We start from the raw sequence: 18507 nt of genomic DNA, 5'->3' as shown, positions 1-18507 counted from the left end.
ATGAGAGCATGAAACAATATCTGCAGATTATAAACAGAAACTCCACAAAGGCATGGATTTTAATCTGAGTTGTTGTTAATTGATATTACCTCTCTGATACATAGTAGGTGCTTAATTCTAGACAGATGTTTTTCTACCTGTAGGTTTTCATTCTGCTACTTGAAGGTAAGAAGTTGGAGATCTTCAGCTTTGCAAGAAATCTTTCAAAATAAGTTTGAGAATTTCTAGGCATCATACAAACTTTTAAGGAGCACCCATTTGCCAGCAATGGGTACTTCAAACTTTTTTCTATTAATCACTGATATCATGTGCTAGAAAGAGATCCTTTAACATCTGCAGGTACTCTGTGTATGAATGTACACATTTTCTCTCTCTCCCACTTCTTTCTCTCCATGCCCCCCTCATCCTACCCAGTTAAAAAACAGTATCAGAAACAAACTAATCCAAGAGGGAATAGAAAGAGATGGCAAATCACCTAATTAGCATTTTAGGCCCATTGTGTCATTGTATTTGAGTTGCTAGGAGTGCAAGTCAGCACTTATGTCCAAGACTGGGTAAAAGAACCTTTTAACAACTCTTTGTGTCCCATGGGTCCTATATAATTTTCATTTACTTTATCTAGGAATATTGTCTGGGATATTGCTAGTTAATTGCAATGTACAGAGAGAAACATCATTATTGCTTTCTTCTGCTCTTAGGAGTGCTGATTTGGGTGCCAGCTGTATGCCCTGGTCTGACCAGACAATTACTGCTCAGTCTTGTTCAGAGTCAGAGATTAGCAAAGTGTACCTTCCCCCCATTTGGTATTTCCTCATTTTCATGTGAGCATTAGTGTTTGGTATTGCACTCTTATCCACTTGAAGCCCATGAGCTAACTAATCCTTGCTGGTAGTAGCCTGATTATCTTCAAGCAGTAAAATTTAACCTTTTCAGAGCAATTTGGCTTTTAAAATACAGTTTCAAAGAGAGTTAAATCATCATATTTTGAAAAGTGTTACCATCTCACACATATTCTTTAATGTTTACTTACATAATACTATCACTATAAGGCTAAGAGACTACTTCATTTCTCCCCTAAAATTACAATTTTTAACATTGTTATGTAATATCCTTTTATTTTTTCTAATTTTTTAAAATTTTTATTGTTGGTTGTTCAAAACATTACATAGTTCTTGATATATCATACTTCACACTTTGATTCAAGTGGGTTATGAACTCCCATTTTTACCCCGTATACAGATTGCAGAATCACATCGGTTACACTTCCATTGATTTACATATTGCCATACTAGTGTCTGTTGTATTCTGCTGCCTTTCCTATCCTCTACTATCCCCCCTCCCCTCCCCTCCCCTCTCCTCCCCTCTTCTCTCTCTACCCCCTCTACTGTAATTCATTTCTCCCCCTTGTATTTTTTTCCCTTTCCCCTCACTTCCTCTTGTACGTAATTTTGTATAACCCTGTGGGTCTCCTTCCATTTCCATGCAATTTCCCTTCTCTCTCCCTTTCCCTCCCACCTCTCATCCCTGTTTAATGTTAATCTTCTTCTCATGCTCTTCGTCCCTACTCTGTTCTTAGTTACTCTCCTTAAATCAAAGAAGACATTTGGCATTTGTTTTTTAGGGTTTGGCTAACTTCACTTAGCATAATCTGCTCTAATTCAATCCATTTCCCTGCAAATTCTATGATTTTGTCATTTTTTAATGCAGAGTAATACTCCATTGTGATGTAATACCCTTTTACTAAAAATACTAAAGGTGAATGTGACAAGAAGAAAGTCTTGCCATTTCTATTACTGATCTTGAAAAAAAATCAAGTTTCAAAGTCCAGTTTGAGGAAACAAATTCACTACTAACTTGCATTTGTGCATTTTATTCCTGTTAGCTTGCATTCATATGACATTTTTTTACTTTTCAAAGAATCAGTTAATCCTTAATGTGGTGATCTGGGCCCAATTCATAAATCCTGGATTCTACTTTATTAGTAGAAATAAGTACAGCAGACATTAGGAGCAAGGAGCAGCACTCATCAACATTCTCCCCCCACATCAGGCCCTCTCATAGTCAAGATGACTTCTTTCTTCTGGATTTACCAGTTGTTCTGACTGACCATTTCTCTTCCCTCTAAGAGCTGTGCTTTCTGGATTAGAAGCCATGCTAGAATTCTTATTAGGACTCACAGTTGACTGTCCCTGTTTCCACTTGAATTAAACTTTACTGAAGCAGAAACAGTCTTTTTTACCAACAGTCTATTGAAGGCTCTCAGCCCAGGCCTTGAATTGCTGATGTTTTTAATGCACTCCATCTTATCATCCACTTCCTTTCATACACTGTAGACTTGTGGTTTTCTTCCATGTCATATCCAGACTTGGAAAATCAAGAGGCTGCCATTGCAGTTTCTTTCTCTTCCTAATCAGGTGGTCTCGGATTCCAAAGTAAAAATGATCAGCAAAAGCAAAGAAATGGCATTTTTTTCATGCATATTTGAGTTTTTACCTGCACGCGTGTCTCTGGTTCCTGTCATCCTTGGTCGCCATGTGAAATTACACCCTTTCTCAATCATCTTTCCCTTCCCTGACTGTCCTCTCATATGTGACATGTGTACTCCTCTCTTGCTTGAACTTTGAGTGATATCTGTATGGCCAGTTTTCCCAAGCACCCTCAGCAATCGCTCTTTCTTAGGAAATAAACTCTATACTTTCAAAAATGTTCATGAAACATTCTACTTGTTTGTCTGTCTTAGAAGCTGATTCTCTCATATGGGGTATTAGCTCCTGAAGACCCTCTCAATGAAAAGTAATCATTCTCCCACCATTCCGGTAATTCATGTAAAAAACTCATACTTGCATATACTTAATATTGATCTTGTTCAAGATTATATCCCCATTTACATCTGCCATTTACAAGGCCAATTTTTCACATGGTCATAAATGTCTGAAAATAAAATATTCTAATAGAAATTGATTAAGAACACTATTTCTTCCCAGCCCAAATTCCTTTGGGTCATGCTTCTATGTACAGTGATGCTGGAGGGGCTGGAGAGTATTTGTGAGATCTGGTGAAGGGGAAGTTCCCACAAAATATGGGCATTAACAGAGATAAAAATAAAACTCCTCATTTGGATCTATAACAAAGACATCATCAAGGCACTGATTAGTTAATGTTTGCAATTTAAATATTTAAGTTTCTATACAAGAAAACTTGAAATGTCCTGAAATCCTAGAAATATCAAGAGTTAATAGGGACTTTCCCAATTCAACACTTTAAATTTAATGTGATATTATTAGCTGGGTATAAACAAAACAAAATAAAACTTTATAGTGTATTTAGAGAGTGCCAAATAATGTTAATTAGCACATGTATTACCTTTTGGGTAGTGAGAACACTTGATATCTACTGTCTTAGAAATTTCAAGTAGATAATATGTTATTATTTACTATAATTATTATGATTCACAGTAGAGCTCTTGAATTTATTTCTCTTGCCTAACTGAAATTGTGGATCCTTTGACCAACATCTATAATTCTGCCACCTCTAGCCTCTGTTAAACTTTATGAGTTTGACATTTTTAGATTCCACATAATAGATCAGATCATGTGGTATTTATCTTTCTGTGCTTGGCTTATTTCATTTAGCACAATGTCCTCCAGGTTAATCCATGTTGTTGCCAATGACAGTATTTCCTTCTTTCTTAAGTCTGCATTGTGTTTGTGTGTGTATGTGTGCATTGTGTTTATGTGTGTAGGTGTGTGTGCTACAAGGGTGTTTTACCTTGAGCCATATCCCCAGCCCTTTTATATATTTTATTTTGAGACAGAGTCTCACTGGGTTGCTTAGGGCCTCTCTAAGTTCCTGAGGCTGGCTTTGAATTCACAATCCTCCTGCCTCAGCCTCCAGAGCACCTGGGATTACAAGCATGTGCCATCATGCTCTATTTCTAGTTTTTGGAGGAACTTCAGTACAAACTTCCATAATGGCTGTGCTTGTTTACCAACACAGTAAACAACAATGCACAAGATTGTAAGATAGTTTCCAAGGTGTGTATATGGTGATTTTTTTTTGACTACCTATTTTTCCTCCTTTTCTGGCTCCTTGGAGAATAATCCTCCTTTCACTCTTAGTCCATTGATTCCTATAAGCCAAGATTCTCTGCCTTCAGGGATAGGAAGAATCCCAGGCTTAACTGGTTAGGTATTTTTTACCTCTCTGATCAAAATAATAATTTGTTCTCAGGACATTAGGCATCTTTTTCAACAGCTTTTTACTGATGTTTTATGTCAGAAAATTGTACAACTTTTGTTATTTTTCTAACTTTTCTTTGAGAGATCTTGCTGCTTTTTTTAAAAAAAGTCACTTTTATTGAGATAAAATTTACGCTTTATTACTTTTTTCTGCCTCTCATGGTCTCTGAGGCCATCATTTTTTTTTTTTCTTTCTGCAGGTAGAGTTAGCTCCTATGTTCATTTGGCCTTCCTCCCTTGGGCAGTTTGAGAACCTTTAAGTTCATGATGATTAGGGTCTACATTTTCTTGCCACCGACACAGATCTGGTTGCTAGGATCTCTTAAGCAGGGACCAATAAGAAGCTGTACAAGACACAGCAGATTCTCTCTTTCAGGGCAGGACTGAGCAAACATTTTCTCCTGGTCATGAGAGAGTTCGATGCCCTGCAGTGGTTCCTCTCCAGAGCCACAGTATTCAGGCCTCTCCAGAACCCCAGCAGGTCAATGGGCCTGCCATTCTCTGAGGAACCTCATGTTTAGGATCCCATCCTTTTTCTCCTCAAGCAGTGGTGAAATCCCAGTTTTCCCTCCAGCTCTTGAGGAGAGAGGAGCCGATTCCCCTCTTGTTTGGTGTGTTCCATCTCTTGTTTGGTGTATTTGGCATTAAAGCATGCAATTGAGTACCTAAGTTGTAGCATGAACTTTTACTGGAATTTCCCCTTCCTGGCCCAGCCATGTCTTTTCTAATCTGATGGGTTATCAGAACAGAGAAGAAGCTGGGTGAGAGGATATCCTAAAATTTCAAAACTTCCACCATCTTGAATCCCAGGTAAATTTCTAACCACTTATCTTAATACATAAAATCCTTTACTATTTAATGTATGTTGTTAACCTCTCTTGGCATTGTCTCAAGTGAATCCCTTTGGTTGAGCATACCAAATGACTCTGCATTCCAGAACTAAGCAAGTTCTTGTAGAACTCTGTGCCATTGAATAGATCCTGCAATCTAAAATAGTCTCCTCACCTTCACTCCTCAAACATCCACTCCTCATTCATTTTTTTTTTGCCCATGTATTACTCACCATTTCCTCCTCTTGGAATTCTTCTTTGGGATTCAATCATTCATTCCCTATCTTAACATTTGGTTATATTTAAATGTTATTCATATTTTCATAAGACCATAAAAGTGAGGCAAAAACATTGTAGAAATTTTGTGTAGGGTAAACTCAAGTTTTAGAAGGTTGTCATGTGGAAATGTCTCATTGTATGTGATAGAAAACACAATTTGATGTAGCACAACTAAGAAGCAAATTAATCGGTTTCATAAATGAAAAGTCCTGAGGTAAGATTGGAATGTCAAGGAGGAAATGAAATGTGTAGCTGATGGGCCATTTGGAATGACTCAAGATTCCTATCTTCCCACTGCCAAATGTTAAGGGATTCCAGACATTTCCACCAACTCTTTTTTTAATGAGAGCATATGTGAGATAAGCTGAAAAATAAAGCGAGAAAGACAAGTTTTGGAGGGAAAAGTGAGAGAAAGAAGAAGAAGAGGAGGAGGAGGAGAAGAAGAGGAGGATGGGGGAAGGAAGAGGGAGAACATATTGTGTGACACTTTTATATTTGACTCCATAGCTATCCCTACTTTCTAATTGCTAACCTAGAACAGTACCTCTAGTTCTCCTTTTCTTCCAGACCTGAAGTTGGTGATTAAAGAAGTAGCACAGGATTACATCTTAATTTCCTTTCATTGGGTTTTATTGTTAGTATTTTCTCAAAATTCCAAGCTCTTTTTCTCTTATGGAATTACTGGTAGTTGGCCCTTTTTTTCTTAGAATGAGAAGTATTTTTGTTTTAGCAACTCTAGGTTAAATATGGTACTTTTTATAAAGTTAAACCAAAATGTGAAGAGTAGGGGATAGTCGGCCTTCTAGTGCTAACTTAGTTCCAAGACCTGCCTTAAATGCCAGCACTTACAAACCAGATTGCTGACTCTCACCATGTTTATATGACATTCTAGAGCAGCCTCTGCCACCAACTCCCCTGCAGTCACTTTTATTGCATTCAGACTAAGAAATATGGACGTAATTACCCTAAGTACATGTATGAAGACACAACTGGTGTGACTCTACTTTGTGTACAGAGACATGAAAAATTGTGCTCTATATGTGTACTATGAATTGAAATGCATTCTGCTGTCATGTATAACAAATTATAATAAATAAACAAACAAAACAACAACAACAACAAAAAGAAATACCAATAAACAAGCAATCCAGATGGTTTTTGAAGAAGGTCCTTGGTAGAATTCTCACCTATTTTAATCATGGCTAAAATGTGTCTTGTACTACTTGAGAAATATTTTATGTATGATTACAAAGGTCATTTTAAAAATAAATTTAATTTAATTTAAAATGTAAAAGTTCAACAGTAAAAATGAGTGATATTGGAACTAGACTGTTAGGCCCCATAATGTGAATAATGATCTGTCCTCAAGTATAGGCATTTCTACTGCCACCTCCTTCCTGTTTGTAACTTGTAAAGTTCTTTACACCAAATCAGATGTCCAACATTAAATTGATAGACTCAAATGGATTTGTCAGAACCTAACATAGTAGTTGCTTAATGCCAGGGACCAACTACAGACAAGATCACATTAATGAACCTGTTCCAATTCATGTTTTGGTCATATTTAAATCACCAGTGGTCCTTTAGAAAGGTCTATACAATTTTTCTATGTGCATGTAACATACAACTATATAGACAGAAATATCTATGAGGAATTAATAATTAAAAGTTATTTCTCACTTGATCATTGAAGGAGCACACTTGATTTTTTTTTCCACTCTAAGAAATTATACCTGAGAGATAGACTAGGATCCAGTTAATGGGAAATGGATAGGTTCATGAATTAGCCAAGTCACTGTACCATTAATTGAACATATATTTGAACTAATGAGTAATTTTCTCCCATTTAGGAAAAAAATGCCAGATTTTTTGTTGAATAAATAGAACTATTAAATTATTTCATTTGGCCTCAATCGTGGAATATATCTTGATGTTATAAGATGGTCCTAATCATTCTGGTCTTCTTCACAGGGTTGGCCTTTGCTATTCTCTCATCTGTGCACCCAGTGTTTGGTTTATATGGATCTCTGTTTCCTGCCATCATCTATGCCATATTTGGAATGGGACGACATGTTGCCACAGGTAATAAATTCCTGCCTATGCTTATGCTTCTCATGTTAATAATAAAGGAGACTCAGAGTGATTGTTCCTTACTGATAACATTTCCAAAACAATTCTAACTTCACTGTTGGAAAATATCAGCAAATATTGCTTCTATATATTTCTGTGTTTTGGATAGTCAGTGCACACTGTGAGTTATTGCTACCTTACTGTGTAACCAAGGTTATTGCAAAGGATTCTTTGCATTTTTAAGTTGTAAAAAGACCATGAAAGAAGCTGGGCACAGTGGTGCACACCTGTAATTCCAGTGGCTTGGGAGGTTGAGGCACAAGGATTGCAAATTCAAAACCAGCCTCAACAATTTAGTGAGGAACTTAGTGAGACCCTGCCTCAAAAAATAAGGAAAAGGGATGAGGATGCAGTTCAGTGGTTAAGGGTCTCTGGGTTCAATCCGCAGTACCAATTAAAAAATAAAAACCATGAAAGAGGGGGAGGGTTTACAATGAGATAAGAGGAAGTAAGAACTTGAAAGAAAACAAAAAAGACTATAAAATTTAGTGATTCAAATACTGAAAAATGTTTTACACATGTGTTTGATATTTGGACTAAATGGTCTTCTAGGTTTCTTCCAGGCTAGATTCTGTAATACCCTTTAATTGGTATGTATCTTGCCTTAAAACATGAGCAGTCATGATTATTCTGCTACTACAGCAGGCTGGTTGGTGTTAGTTAAACTTGGGCATAGATCTCCTTTTCTGTTTGCTATCTATGTGATCTGGACAAAATTTTAAAGCTATTAATTTTAAAGCTTAATACTAAGATGCCCTTCTGCTGAATTTCATATAATCACACTGAGAACTAGATCATTGATGAACAGTGTCTAATTTAGTACTTGCTTCATAAAGTTTAATAAAGTTAGCTATTATTAAAAATGCACTTTAATCTTAAATACTAATAAAGTACTTTAAAATGGAAATATATACACATTTCTATAATATTTTCTCAGTGTCAGATCTTAGCCTCTAATCATTTTGCAACCATATCTTCAGGGATCACTTTGTGTTATTGATTGTATTAGTTTCCTAATGCTGCTGTAATAAATTAGCATGAGTTTAGTGGCTTAAAACAATACAAAGTTATTGTTCAGTTCTGGAAATCAGTAATCTGAAATGAGTATCACAGGACTAAAATTGAGTCAGCAGGGCTTCATTCCTTTCTGAAAACTCTTAGGAGGGAATGCATATTCTTGACTTGCCTGTCTTCTAGATGTTTCCTACACCTTCAAGGCAGCATTGTGGCATCTTCAAATCTCTCTCTGACTCTCATCTTTTTCCTCCGTCTTCCATATTTAATGAACCTTGTGATTACATTGGATATACATGGACAATCCAGGGTAATCCTCTTATATTAAGGTCAACTGATTATCAATCTTTAAATCATCTGTAACATGAATTATTCCTTGTCAAGGAGCATAGCATGTTCACAGGTTCTAGGGATTAGCATGTAGACATATTTGGGGGACATAATTTTGCTTACAACATTGACACATAAAATTTTTCATGACATGTTTTGTGTGTAATGTTTGGTTTTTTATATCCATAACTTTGTTATGGGGAAGGATTGACAGCAAACCATCATTTAAAGTATTGCTACCTAAACTCTTCTCCGTGAATCTGCATTGCATGGAAGTTTGTTAGAAACACAAAACCTTGGTTTCTACCTCAGACCTACCGAAATACAATCAGCATTTTCACAAAATCTCCAAGTTTTACATATACACATATGCATAGTCTAGAGCCACATAATGAAATTTTAGTCAACAATAAATGACATAGAAGAACATGATCCCATAATAATAACCTAGTGACACCATAGCTATCTTAGTTTGAGTAAGTACAATTATGAATGATGGTATTTGTCTGAGAGAAATTGGTTACAATGCATTTCTTATAATGAATCCCTGTTATATACATGCCTGTATATAAAATATAAACATTATATATATATTTATATAAAAATATATATGTATATGTATGCATATGCATGTATCTTTATGTATACATAAGTTTCAAAACCATTCATATACTATTCATTAGGTACTTTATTAAGAGCATTACATGTTACTTTGTGCTATTTCTTACCTATTAAGTGGGCATTATTATCTGCATATTTCAGATTAAAAAGAAAATAAAAATAACCACAAAATCTGAAATTCAGAAAACTTCCTGGGAGGGTACAAATTAAAGTCAGAGGTGCATGGTTTACAATTCAGAGGTAGCCAAATATAAAGCCTAAGTTTTTTTTTCTTTTCTTGACAATGTGGTGTTTTAGAATGAAATTTTCTTTTATATTAATGCAAAAGAAGAACACAATAATGAATTAGAAATTTGTAAAGCTTATTAGTTAATTATCCTGCTTTTTCATTTCTGAATAGTTTATTTTCATTTTTGAAAGATTTTAATATGTTCTTAGAAAAAGCTGACTGGCTTATAGTTTCAGAATGAACCTCACAGATTTCCCTCTATTTAACACAAGAAAAGGCAAAACAAACCAATAGGCCATAATTACATTACGAAGTAAAAAATGCACAGTTTGATAATATGTACATGTACCTTTACATAAACCATTTTATTACCTAGGTAATCACTGAAGACATTTGTTGGTTGAGTAGTTTTGAAATTACCATTTATATAAGACCTCAACTAACAAATTATTTAATAAATTATTAACAGCTGTAGGAAATTTATGGTCTATAAGGTAAAAAATAGATATAATTTCTGTGACAAGAAATAATCAATTAACTTATTCCTTTGGCTATAAAAGGAAAAGATGGAAACATGGGTAAGAATCCAATGGAAACAGAACTAAGGAAAACAACCAATATGTGACAATTCAGAAGATTTACTTGTCTTCTAAATTGGACAATTTTTTGGTAGATGAGGAAGGGCCATCTAAATGGCTTTTCTGGGAGAAGAAAAATGAACAACTTAGAGAAAACTTAGGAAGATAATATAAGAAATAAAAACAAACAATTATTGTACTGAAAGTTTACATTGTGAAAATGTTTTATATATAAAATTTCATCTATTCTCTTCCCAAATTTTATAAGTAGATATTTTTTCATCATTCAAAAATATGGAATTTGGGTGAGGTTGGTAAATTGACCAAGATCACAGGCTGATATTCAGTGGAATAGGATTTAAACTTGGGTCTGTCCAAGGCTGGAACCCATACTCACTTCCTATTAGACCCTTCTACCCACAGTACTATTAAGTGACCAAATGGGTTAGTGGTATTTAAGGGTTGCTTCCACTAGTGGATTTAAAGCCTGACTAGGGTAAAAAGTTGAGAAAATAACAGAAAAAACCGAGAGGTAGTAGGAAGAAGATATAAACGAGGGTGAGGCTCATAAATAGAGAAAGTAGACCATCCAGAACATCCTTACATTGCAGCAGCCCCAGCTCCTTGGTCATCCTCCACTATCTCAGAAAGAGCCAAGCTGTAGTCTTGCTAAAGGAACTCCTATGCAGGTGAGGCTCATCTTCTCTCTGCAAAAAACCATGTAGATGACCCTTTCTGTTCTACCATTTAAATCCTTCTTATCTTCCTCCAAATTCTAAGAAAGTTAGGCCTAAACTCAAAAAATTAACTCTTTTATATGTTTTCAGTTTTATAGTCATTTGTTCAGGGCTTCTCTATAAATCATTTTACTTTGTGGTCCAGGAGATTTAAAGATTTAAAGCAACATCTGATTCACTTTCAGGACAAACCTGCTGTAGCACATCCTGAAAAATATATCTTATCAAGATAAGATTCTATTGTGAATGTTCCTTCCTTAATAGTCTCTATCCTGGGTGCTAGAATCTTGTCTCTCATCATCAGATATATTCATTCCTGGATGCATTCTTAATTAAGCTTTTTTTGATGAGGGCAATAATCAAGATGATTTATTTATGATTTATTGAGGATGACTTTGCTCACTAAAAGAACTCTTCAATTTTCCATATGTTTATGGACCATCAACTCTAAGAGAAGAGTAAAGAATAACAGACCATAAGAGAGCAATCTGATCTTAATCTTACTAAGAATTGTCTGCCTAACATTTATTAGGAGCTAACCACATGCGATTAGATGTTTGCTATTTGATATGTGCTGTATTTTATTATCCAATTTTAGCTTCATAACAACCCCATTGGATGAGAAATGCCATCTGTTTACAGATAAGGAGGTTGAAGGGTGACAGTTCTGGGACTTAAGGCCACCTTCATTAGAATCTATAATCACCACTTTGTTCTAAATCCACAGCACATACTGCCCTTCTTATTTAAAGCCTCTTATCCATTGAGAAAAGAAGATTGTGTGTGTGTGTGTGTGTGTGTGTGTGTGTGTGTGTGTGTGTGTGTGTGTAGGGAGGTATGTTCCATTGAGACTCATATCTGTTGGAGTCCTGTTTTGCTTGCCCTGTGCTACTGCATGCTTTGTGTTCTATGGACATCTTGCCAAGTCCATTTTTTTGCAGTCTCCATTATAACCTAGAGCAAAGTAAGATTTTAAGTAGTGATTTGGGGGCATGTTTGCACAGTGCAGCAGTGTTTTTTTTTTTTTTAACCCAAGTTTTCTGAGCCTTTCTGTGGGAATGAGCATTTCCCCATCTAAGCGGCAGCATTTCAGGCGGTCTTTACCAAGATGACAGGCATAGGAACTCTTGACAGGAAAAGGGCACTCACTAAACATGGTCCCACACATGTAGAAGGCAAGGTGATTCTTGGTAAATATTGCTAGCCTTATCTAACAGCAGTAGATGTATATTTAACCATTTTATGAGTCACAGGACATTGTTATATTATAATAAAGCTACACTTGGTTATGAGATCACAGTGGGGAGAAGAATTTAAGCCTGGTCAGGAGTAACTGGAATAGATCCTTTTGAATATGGAATATCAGCCAGAATTGAAAAATAAGTAGCATCTGCATAGGAGCATTTCAATCAGAGTTCATATGTAACCACTGAGTTTACTGAGGTCTTTGAACTTACCTCCTTTACATTCTCCCCTAACCCTGAAATATAGGTATTATTAATTGCCCCAGTTAATGGATGAGCTAACTTAGACCCAGAGTAAGGCATTATAGGTCACATTATTGATAAATTGAGGTACTGGATTTAAATGCAGGCCACAATCTTAACCACTGCCCCTAGGACATTTTCCATGCCAGTATGCAGACAGGAAGGGAAATATATGGCCCAGGAGGTCATAGCAGGTAGATGAGTATGATTGCTTGTTAACGAATGTATGTATACAGAGAATGCACGTATCTACTTGTTTCAAAGAGAGGGGTGAAAGATGAAGTGGGGATACAGATATTGTTTCTCATAGATCTGTTTGGCTTTGCAATATGGCATCAACTTTAATGGTAGAATTCAACAATTTTGATTATATCATTTTCTTGAGTTACTAATTGAAGGTTCTCTGCATCTCCTTTTAGGCACCTTTGCCTTGACATCCTTAATATCAGCCAATGCTGTGGAACGGCTAGTCCCTCAAAGCAGCCGGAACCTCACCATGCAGAGCAACTCCAGTGTACTGGGCTTATCTGACTTTGAGGTACAAAGGATTGGAGTTGCTGCAGCTGTTTCCTTCCTGGGAGGTGTGATTCAGGTAAGTAATACTGAGGCTTGAGAAGGCAGAAAGGGACCCAGTAGCAAGGGAAGCTCTTGTTCATGGGCCTTTCGAGGTAGATAAAGGGCAGATGTATTTTATCTTCTATGTTGTCTACTACCAAGAATAATTACTGTACAAGTGCTGGTTAAGTGAAAGAGCTAGAATCAAGAAATTGAAGTTACAGAGTAGCTGTTGCTGGCTTTTTAATAATGAGCCTTCTAAAAAATGTTTATGAAAAGTGGAATAGGCTTTCTTGGAAGGTAGCCAGACCATCCTTGTTTTCATACAGTGACCAGATTGTCCCTGGAAGGGAATGTCATGATTAAAGTTCCTATAATGGGAAGGAGATGTGATAAGACTTTGAGAATCCTTCCCAACATTTTATACTGCCTACGCCAGTTACAAATGATACTTAGCTTGTGTTACAGGTTTGCTAGTTTGAGGTCATCAGACTCAGATCTGGATTAGTTTTTGCCCCTTTCCAAATTAGGTGTGTATGTTACTGCCAAGTTCGCTACAGTCATTTTTTCAAAATATTAGACTATGTAATTTGCTGTTTTTAATCAGTGTTCAAAATTAGGTAACTCAGACATGACTATAAAATAAATATAGACAAAGCATTGGATATTAGATAGGGAATTGTCTATTTCATAGACATTTTTGCTTACTCCCACACTGTAAACTGAATTCTATGTACACAAACTACCCAAATGATTGCTTTCTGGGTTGGTAGGAGCTCTTACTTTACAGTGCCCTAATTACAAGGTCAAAGATTATGTAAAGGTCAAGAAGGGAGACAAATAGTTGATTATTGCTTGGAATTGGAGGGAAAGAAGAAAGGAGGTAACCTAGAAGAGAGAAAAATAAAACTCTAAGAGTTACATTGCCTTCTAAATGTGTCAAAAAGACTGAAGAATTACAGATGTGAGATGAAATGAGAATAAGAATTCAAGTCTTCACAGTTATGAGAAAAACACACCATCTGAGTAGCATCTTTTTCAAAGAGATGGACCAGTTGATATTTTCCAAGGCATAGGTCTGGTTGCCTGGGGGTTCTGTAATCTTCGTTTTTTCAAACATGGATGATGTCAGTGTGTTCCAAGACTTCACAGGCTGGCTGGCTGTGTGTCCCTTTCCTTCTCATTTTGTCTGTGTGAGGCTGTGAAATACCTGTCATCTGTCTTCATTTTAGAAACAATCAGCCATGTGAGCTGGTGATTAAACATGGATGTGCTGCATTGGATTGGATATAGGTTTCCCTTAATTTCTGTACATGCAAAATAAAAATGTTTGTACTAAGATGGCAAAGGCAATATTCCTTCTCCTTGTTCTGTTGCTTTCCATTCATGTTTCTCATTGAATTTATGAGTTATAATAAGTTTCAACTTTCTTTTATTCTATACATCATGGAACAAATAGTTTTAGGTGCATATTACTATATTAAATGTCTATAAGAATACATAATCAGCAAGAAGACCATAAATGATCTGCTTAGTCTCATTTTAACCATTTTCCTAAGTCCAAAGCAATAATTAGGTGTTTTATTATTTTCTAAGCATATTTGGGTTAAGGATTTAAATGATAAAACAGAAAAGTAGAAGCCAGGATTCTAACATAAAAAGTAAATCTCATTTTCCAGACTGAAACTCCCTAGAATTATAAGAGTAATACAGGATATTATTAAAGATAATAAAAATAATTTCATTTTCATGGCCTTTTACTACATGTCAAACCGGATCCAGATAGTTGCATGCTTTCTCTTATAACTTCATCAAACATCTGCTTTTCTTCCCTGTTAGCTCTGGTCCTGGGTATGTGACCTATGTTTTAGCCAATTTTCTAACAGATGGCTGGACTTTATTTGACCTCCAAACTTATCTGTCCATTGTCATCCAGATCCTTAGAGTCTTTTAGATCTCTTGGATCCAGCTCCTTAGTCAATTTTTCTTTCCTGCTTATTTGAAATTCACTGACTAGGAGGGAAGTGACTTGTATCTGAGTTCTATAAACACTGGTGTTGTTTGCTTGTTTGCCTTCTGTTACACTGATTTGTGTGGTATTGTTCTTAAACATCATTTGTTCTCAGGTATTCCCCACCCCCCAAGACCCAATAGATGAGATAATTTAGGTGAATAAAAATATATGGTTCAGGTGTCTCTAACAATCACATCTGATCTGATCCCTAGAGTGTGTACGTTAGAAATGCTCTCAGCTGCAAGTAACACATAGCCTTCTCTCAGGACGTTATGCCATAAAGACATGGATTGCATTTGGTATTCCAGGAAGTCACAGAAGCAGGGTCTTGAGGGGCTTCAACATCTGGCAACACACTGAAGTGATGAACTTATCTTCTTTTACTGATAATAAGAGTTCTGTGATATATCAGTACATTTCCTTTTGGGCCTTCTTTTCTTTTGATTCACAAGACCCTCCCCTGATTGTGCTTTCATTTATCCATTTTTCCCTCACACAACTCTGTACTTTTTTCACTTTGATGATATCCTTTAATATCATTTTAATGATTTGAGCATGTCTACCTGTTTAATGTTAGCTAGCCTTGTACAGTTTTAGAAGAAAGTAATGGCATTCTACTATCTTTCCTATCCCCACATCCCCCCATCCCCACATCCGAATTATTTCCCCCCTATGCGTAATTTTTTTTTCTCTCACAGCCTTTAAGATTTCATCTTTTTTCTCTGTCATTATTTTTATAATGTGTCTTGGTGTGAGTCTGCTATAATTTTGTACCTTTGGTGTCCTGTAAGCCTCTTGTATTTGATTTTTATTCCATTCTTTAGGTTTGGGAAATTTTCTGCTATTATATCATTTAAAAGATGGTGTATTCCTTTGGTTTGTATATCCACTCCTTCATCTATTCTGATACCTCTTAAGTTTGGTCTTTTCATGTTATCCCATAATTTTTGGATGCTCTGTTCACGGTTTCTTATCATCTTCTCTGCATGGTCAATTCTACCTTCAAGACTATATATTATATATTTGTCTTCATTATCTGAGGTTTTGTACTCCAAGTGGTCTATTGGTTGGTGAGGCTTTCTATTGAATTTATAATTTGGTTTATTGATTCTTTCATTTTGATTAGTTCTGCTTGGGTTTTTTTCATGGTCTCTTTATTGAAGTGGTCTTTCACTTCCTGAATTTTTTCTTTGATTTCACTCCTTATACTATCCTTTACTTCATAAATCAATTTAACTATGTACAATCTGAACTCCTTCTTAGACATTTCTTCTACTGTGTTATCAGTGGCTTCTGTTGTTGAAGTGTCTTGGTTGGTTTGGGGCACTTTATTCCCTTACTTTTTTTTCATGTTGTATGTGTGTTTTCCCATCTAAAAATATGGATCTAAGGTAGCATACATTATACCCTCTAGACCTACAGTGTTCCTAAAGGATTCTAACTCTTCACCTTTAATGGTGAGGCCAATATCAACAGCATCCAGTGAACATAATATATAGCCTTAAATCTAATAACTCTCACTAAGGCGTCTACTGCTTTCTCGCATTAAACCAAAATGATGAGTTCAATAGCAATCTATTGTATAAATAGAAAATTTGTTAAAATGGTTTACAACTTCAAATGGTGGATGAGAGAACAGAGATAGTGTAATATGCAATATTCATGAAGGAAGAAGAGAGAAGCTAGAAGTAAAATTTCACAGGAAGAGTGAAAGAGGAGCTGACAGAGATTGGATGTTGGTTAGAGAAAAGTTGGAAAGAAAATCCAAGAAAACAGACAAGAGAGAGGAAGAATATGAACAAAGAGAAAAAATTAAAGACATAAGAATACAACAAAAATGCAAAACAACATTCATGTATCATTGTCCTCCAAACACTGATGCATAAAAAACATCCTATTCCAAATATGGTAGAGAGATTAGCAAATCAAAAAATAAAATAAAATAAATCTTCCTGGAAAGTTAAACTGTCTCTGTCAGTGTTCAACAGTTTCTCAGCCTGTCTTTGACATTTTTGGGGATCACCAAACCCAGATTAGCCCTCGAAAACCCAGTCTCTATCCCACCAATCTGAGCTTCACATAACTCAGGCTTGGCTATGCTGCAGACCCAAGATCTCAATTGTTGCTCCTACTTGTAGAAAGACCACTAGGGATACACTAATGCAAAGGAGTAACCCCAAGATGCAACAGCAAGACAAGGGCCACCAGCACTCTTAGCAGGAAGACCCCCGTCTCCTCCAGGTCCTAGCTGGAGTCCCCAGATAGAGGCTCTTGTGGTGGTTATCCTGCTGGCATCTGGGCTCCAGGGCCCTGGGTGGTGTCCCAAAATGGGTGCAGCCACATGCAATCAAACTTGGAGTCTCCCCTGAAGCAGTTCTCTAGGCCATGGTAGACGTGGTAGTGGCAGTAGTTGTTAGCTACAGGCAGCAGGTCAGCAGTAGAGGCGGCTGCAGCGGTGGCTGCAGTTGCAGCTGTGGGGGCAGCATCACCAGGCTGGGGATCAGCTTCAGTTGCATCTGGGACAGTGGCGTCTTCTTTGACAGCAGCACCCAGAAAGAAGACCTCTGGGCAACCTTAGGCTGGCAGCATGGAATCAGAGGCAGCAGCAATGGTGGTATTGGTGCAGGTGGCAGTTGATTGGCAGGAGACTTACGGTTCAGCAGCAGTGACCATGAAGATAGTAGGAAGTAGCAAGGTAACTAAGGTGGTGCCCAGAGAAGAGACCTCTAGGCCTGGAAGGGCTTCCACAGCAGCAATGTTAGCCCCAAAAGTCTTTTAAGAGAAGAGTTTTTAATTTTTATGTGGATATGCCTTTTTCTTTTTCATTTTTGTCAATAATTTCTAGTGCTATTGCACATGATCAGGGCGTGTTTTTTGGAATATTTTCTTATTACCTAATTTCCTAATATTTTCATTATGATCAATTTTTGTGAAAGAAGTTTCATGAACACCTGGGGAAAATAAGGCATAGACAGTCTTAGGATAACAATCAAGATATAGCTAAAAGTTTTACTTTATTGATTATGATAATTTGATGCTTGAGAATCTGATCTTTTTTGCACTGAGAATGGTGCATTACTGTAGACTCCCTTCACCAGAATAATGGTTTTGTAGGTGTTTGTTGACCATTTAGGTAAGATGTATATGTGGGTGTCCTAAACATAAATGCATCCAAATGTCTCTCACTCATTGTCATTCAGGTACAATAAATTATCCCCATCTCTCTTCTCCCTCAACACTGTATTTACATTACTAGTATAAATAAAGGGTACTTATACAACCACAGCAATGTAATGTGATGTGTATCTGTATTGTGCAATAGATATGGGCCCTTAAAAAATAGTCATAATGAGGTATAATTGCCATTTAATAAGTTCCACATATATAAATTGTATGATTTGATAAATGTTGACATATGTATAAGGCCATGGAATCATCATCAAGATAGTGGTATTTATCATTTCC

At 36.3% G+C, this 18507-nt stretch overlaps 1 protein-coding gene across 4 annotated transcripts in view; it reads left to right on the top strand.

The window, feature by feature from the left end:
• Positions 1–18507, top strand: part of Slc26a7 (solute carrier family 26 member 7) — a 100313-nt gene that overhangs the window by 12602 nt on the left and 69204 nt on the right. For all 4 annotated transcript variants that reach the window (XM_013360095.4, XM_040293869.2, XM_078016930.1 and 1 more), the window contains 2 exons: positions 7319–7429; positions 12893–13065. In XM_013360095.4, coding sequence (XP_013215549.1) covers positions 7319–7429; positions 12893–13065 — 284 coding nt within the window. The remainder of the gene's footprint in view (positions 1–7318; positions 7430–12892; positions 13066–18507) is intronic.

The sequence above is a fragment of the Ictidomys tridecemlineatus genome, chromosome 7 (assembly GCF_052094955.1).
Source record: "Ictidomys tridecemlineatus isolate mIctTri1 chromosome 7, mIctTri1.hap1, whole genome shotgun sequence".
In the NCBI taxonomy this organism is placed as follows: domain Eukaryota; kingdom Metazoa; phylum Chordata; class Mammalia; order Rodentia; family Sciuridae; genus Ictidomys; species Ictidomys tridecemlineatus.
This window is presented reverse-complemented; position numbering and strand designations above follow the sequence as displayed.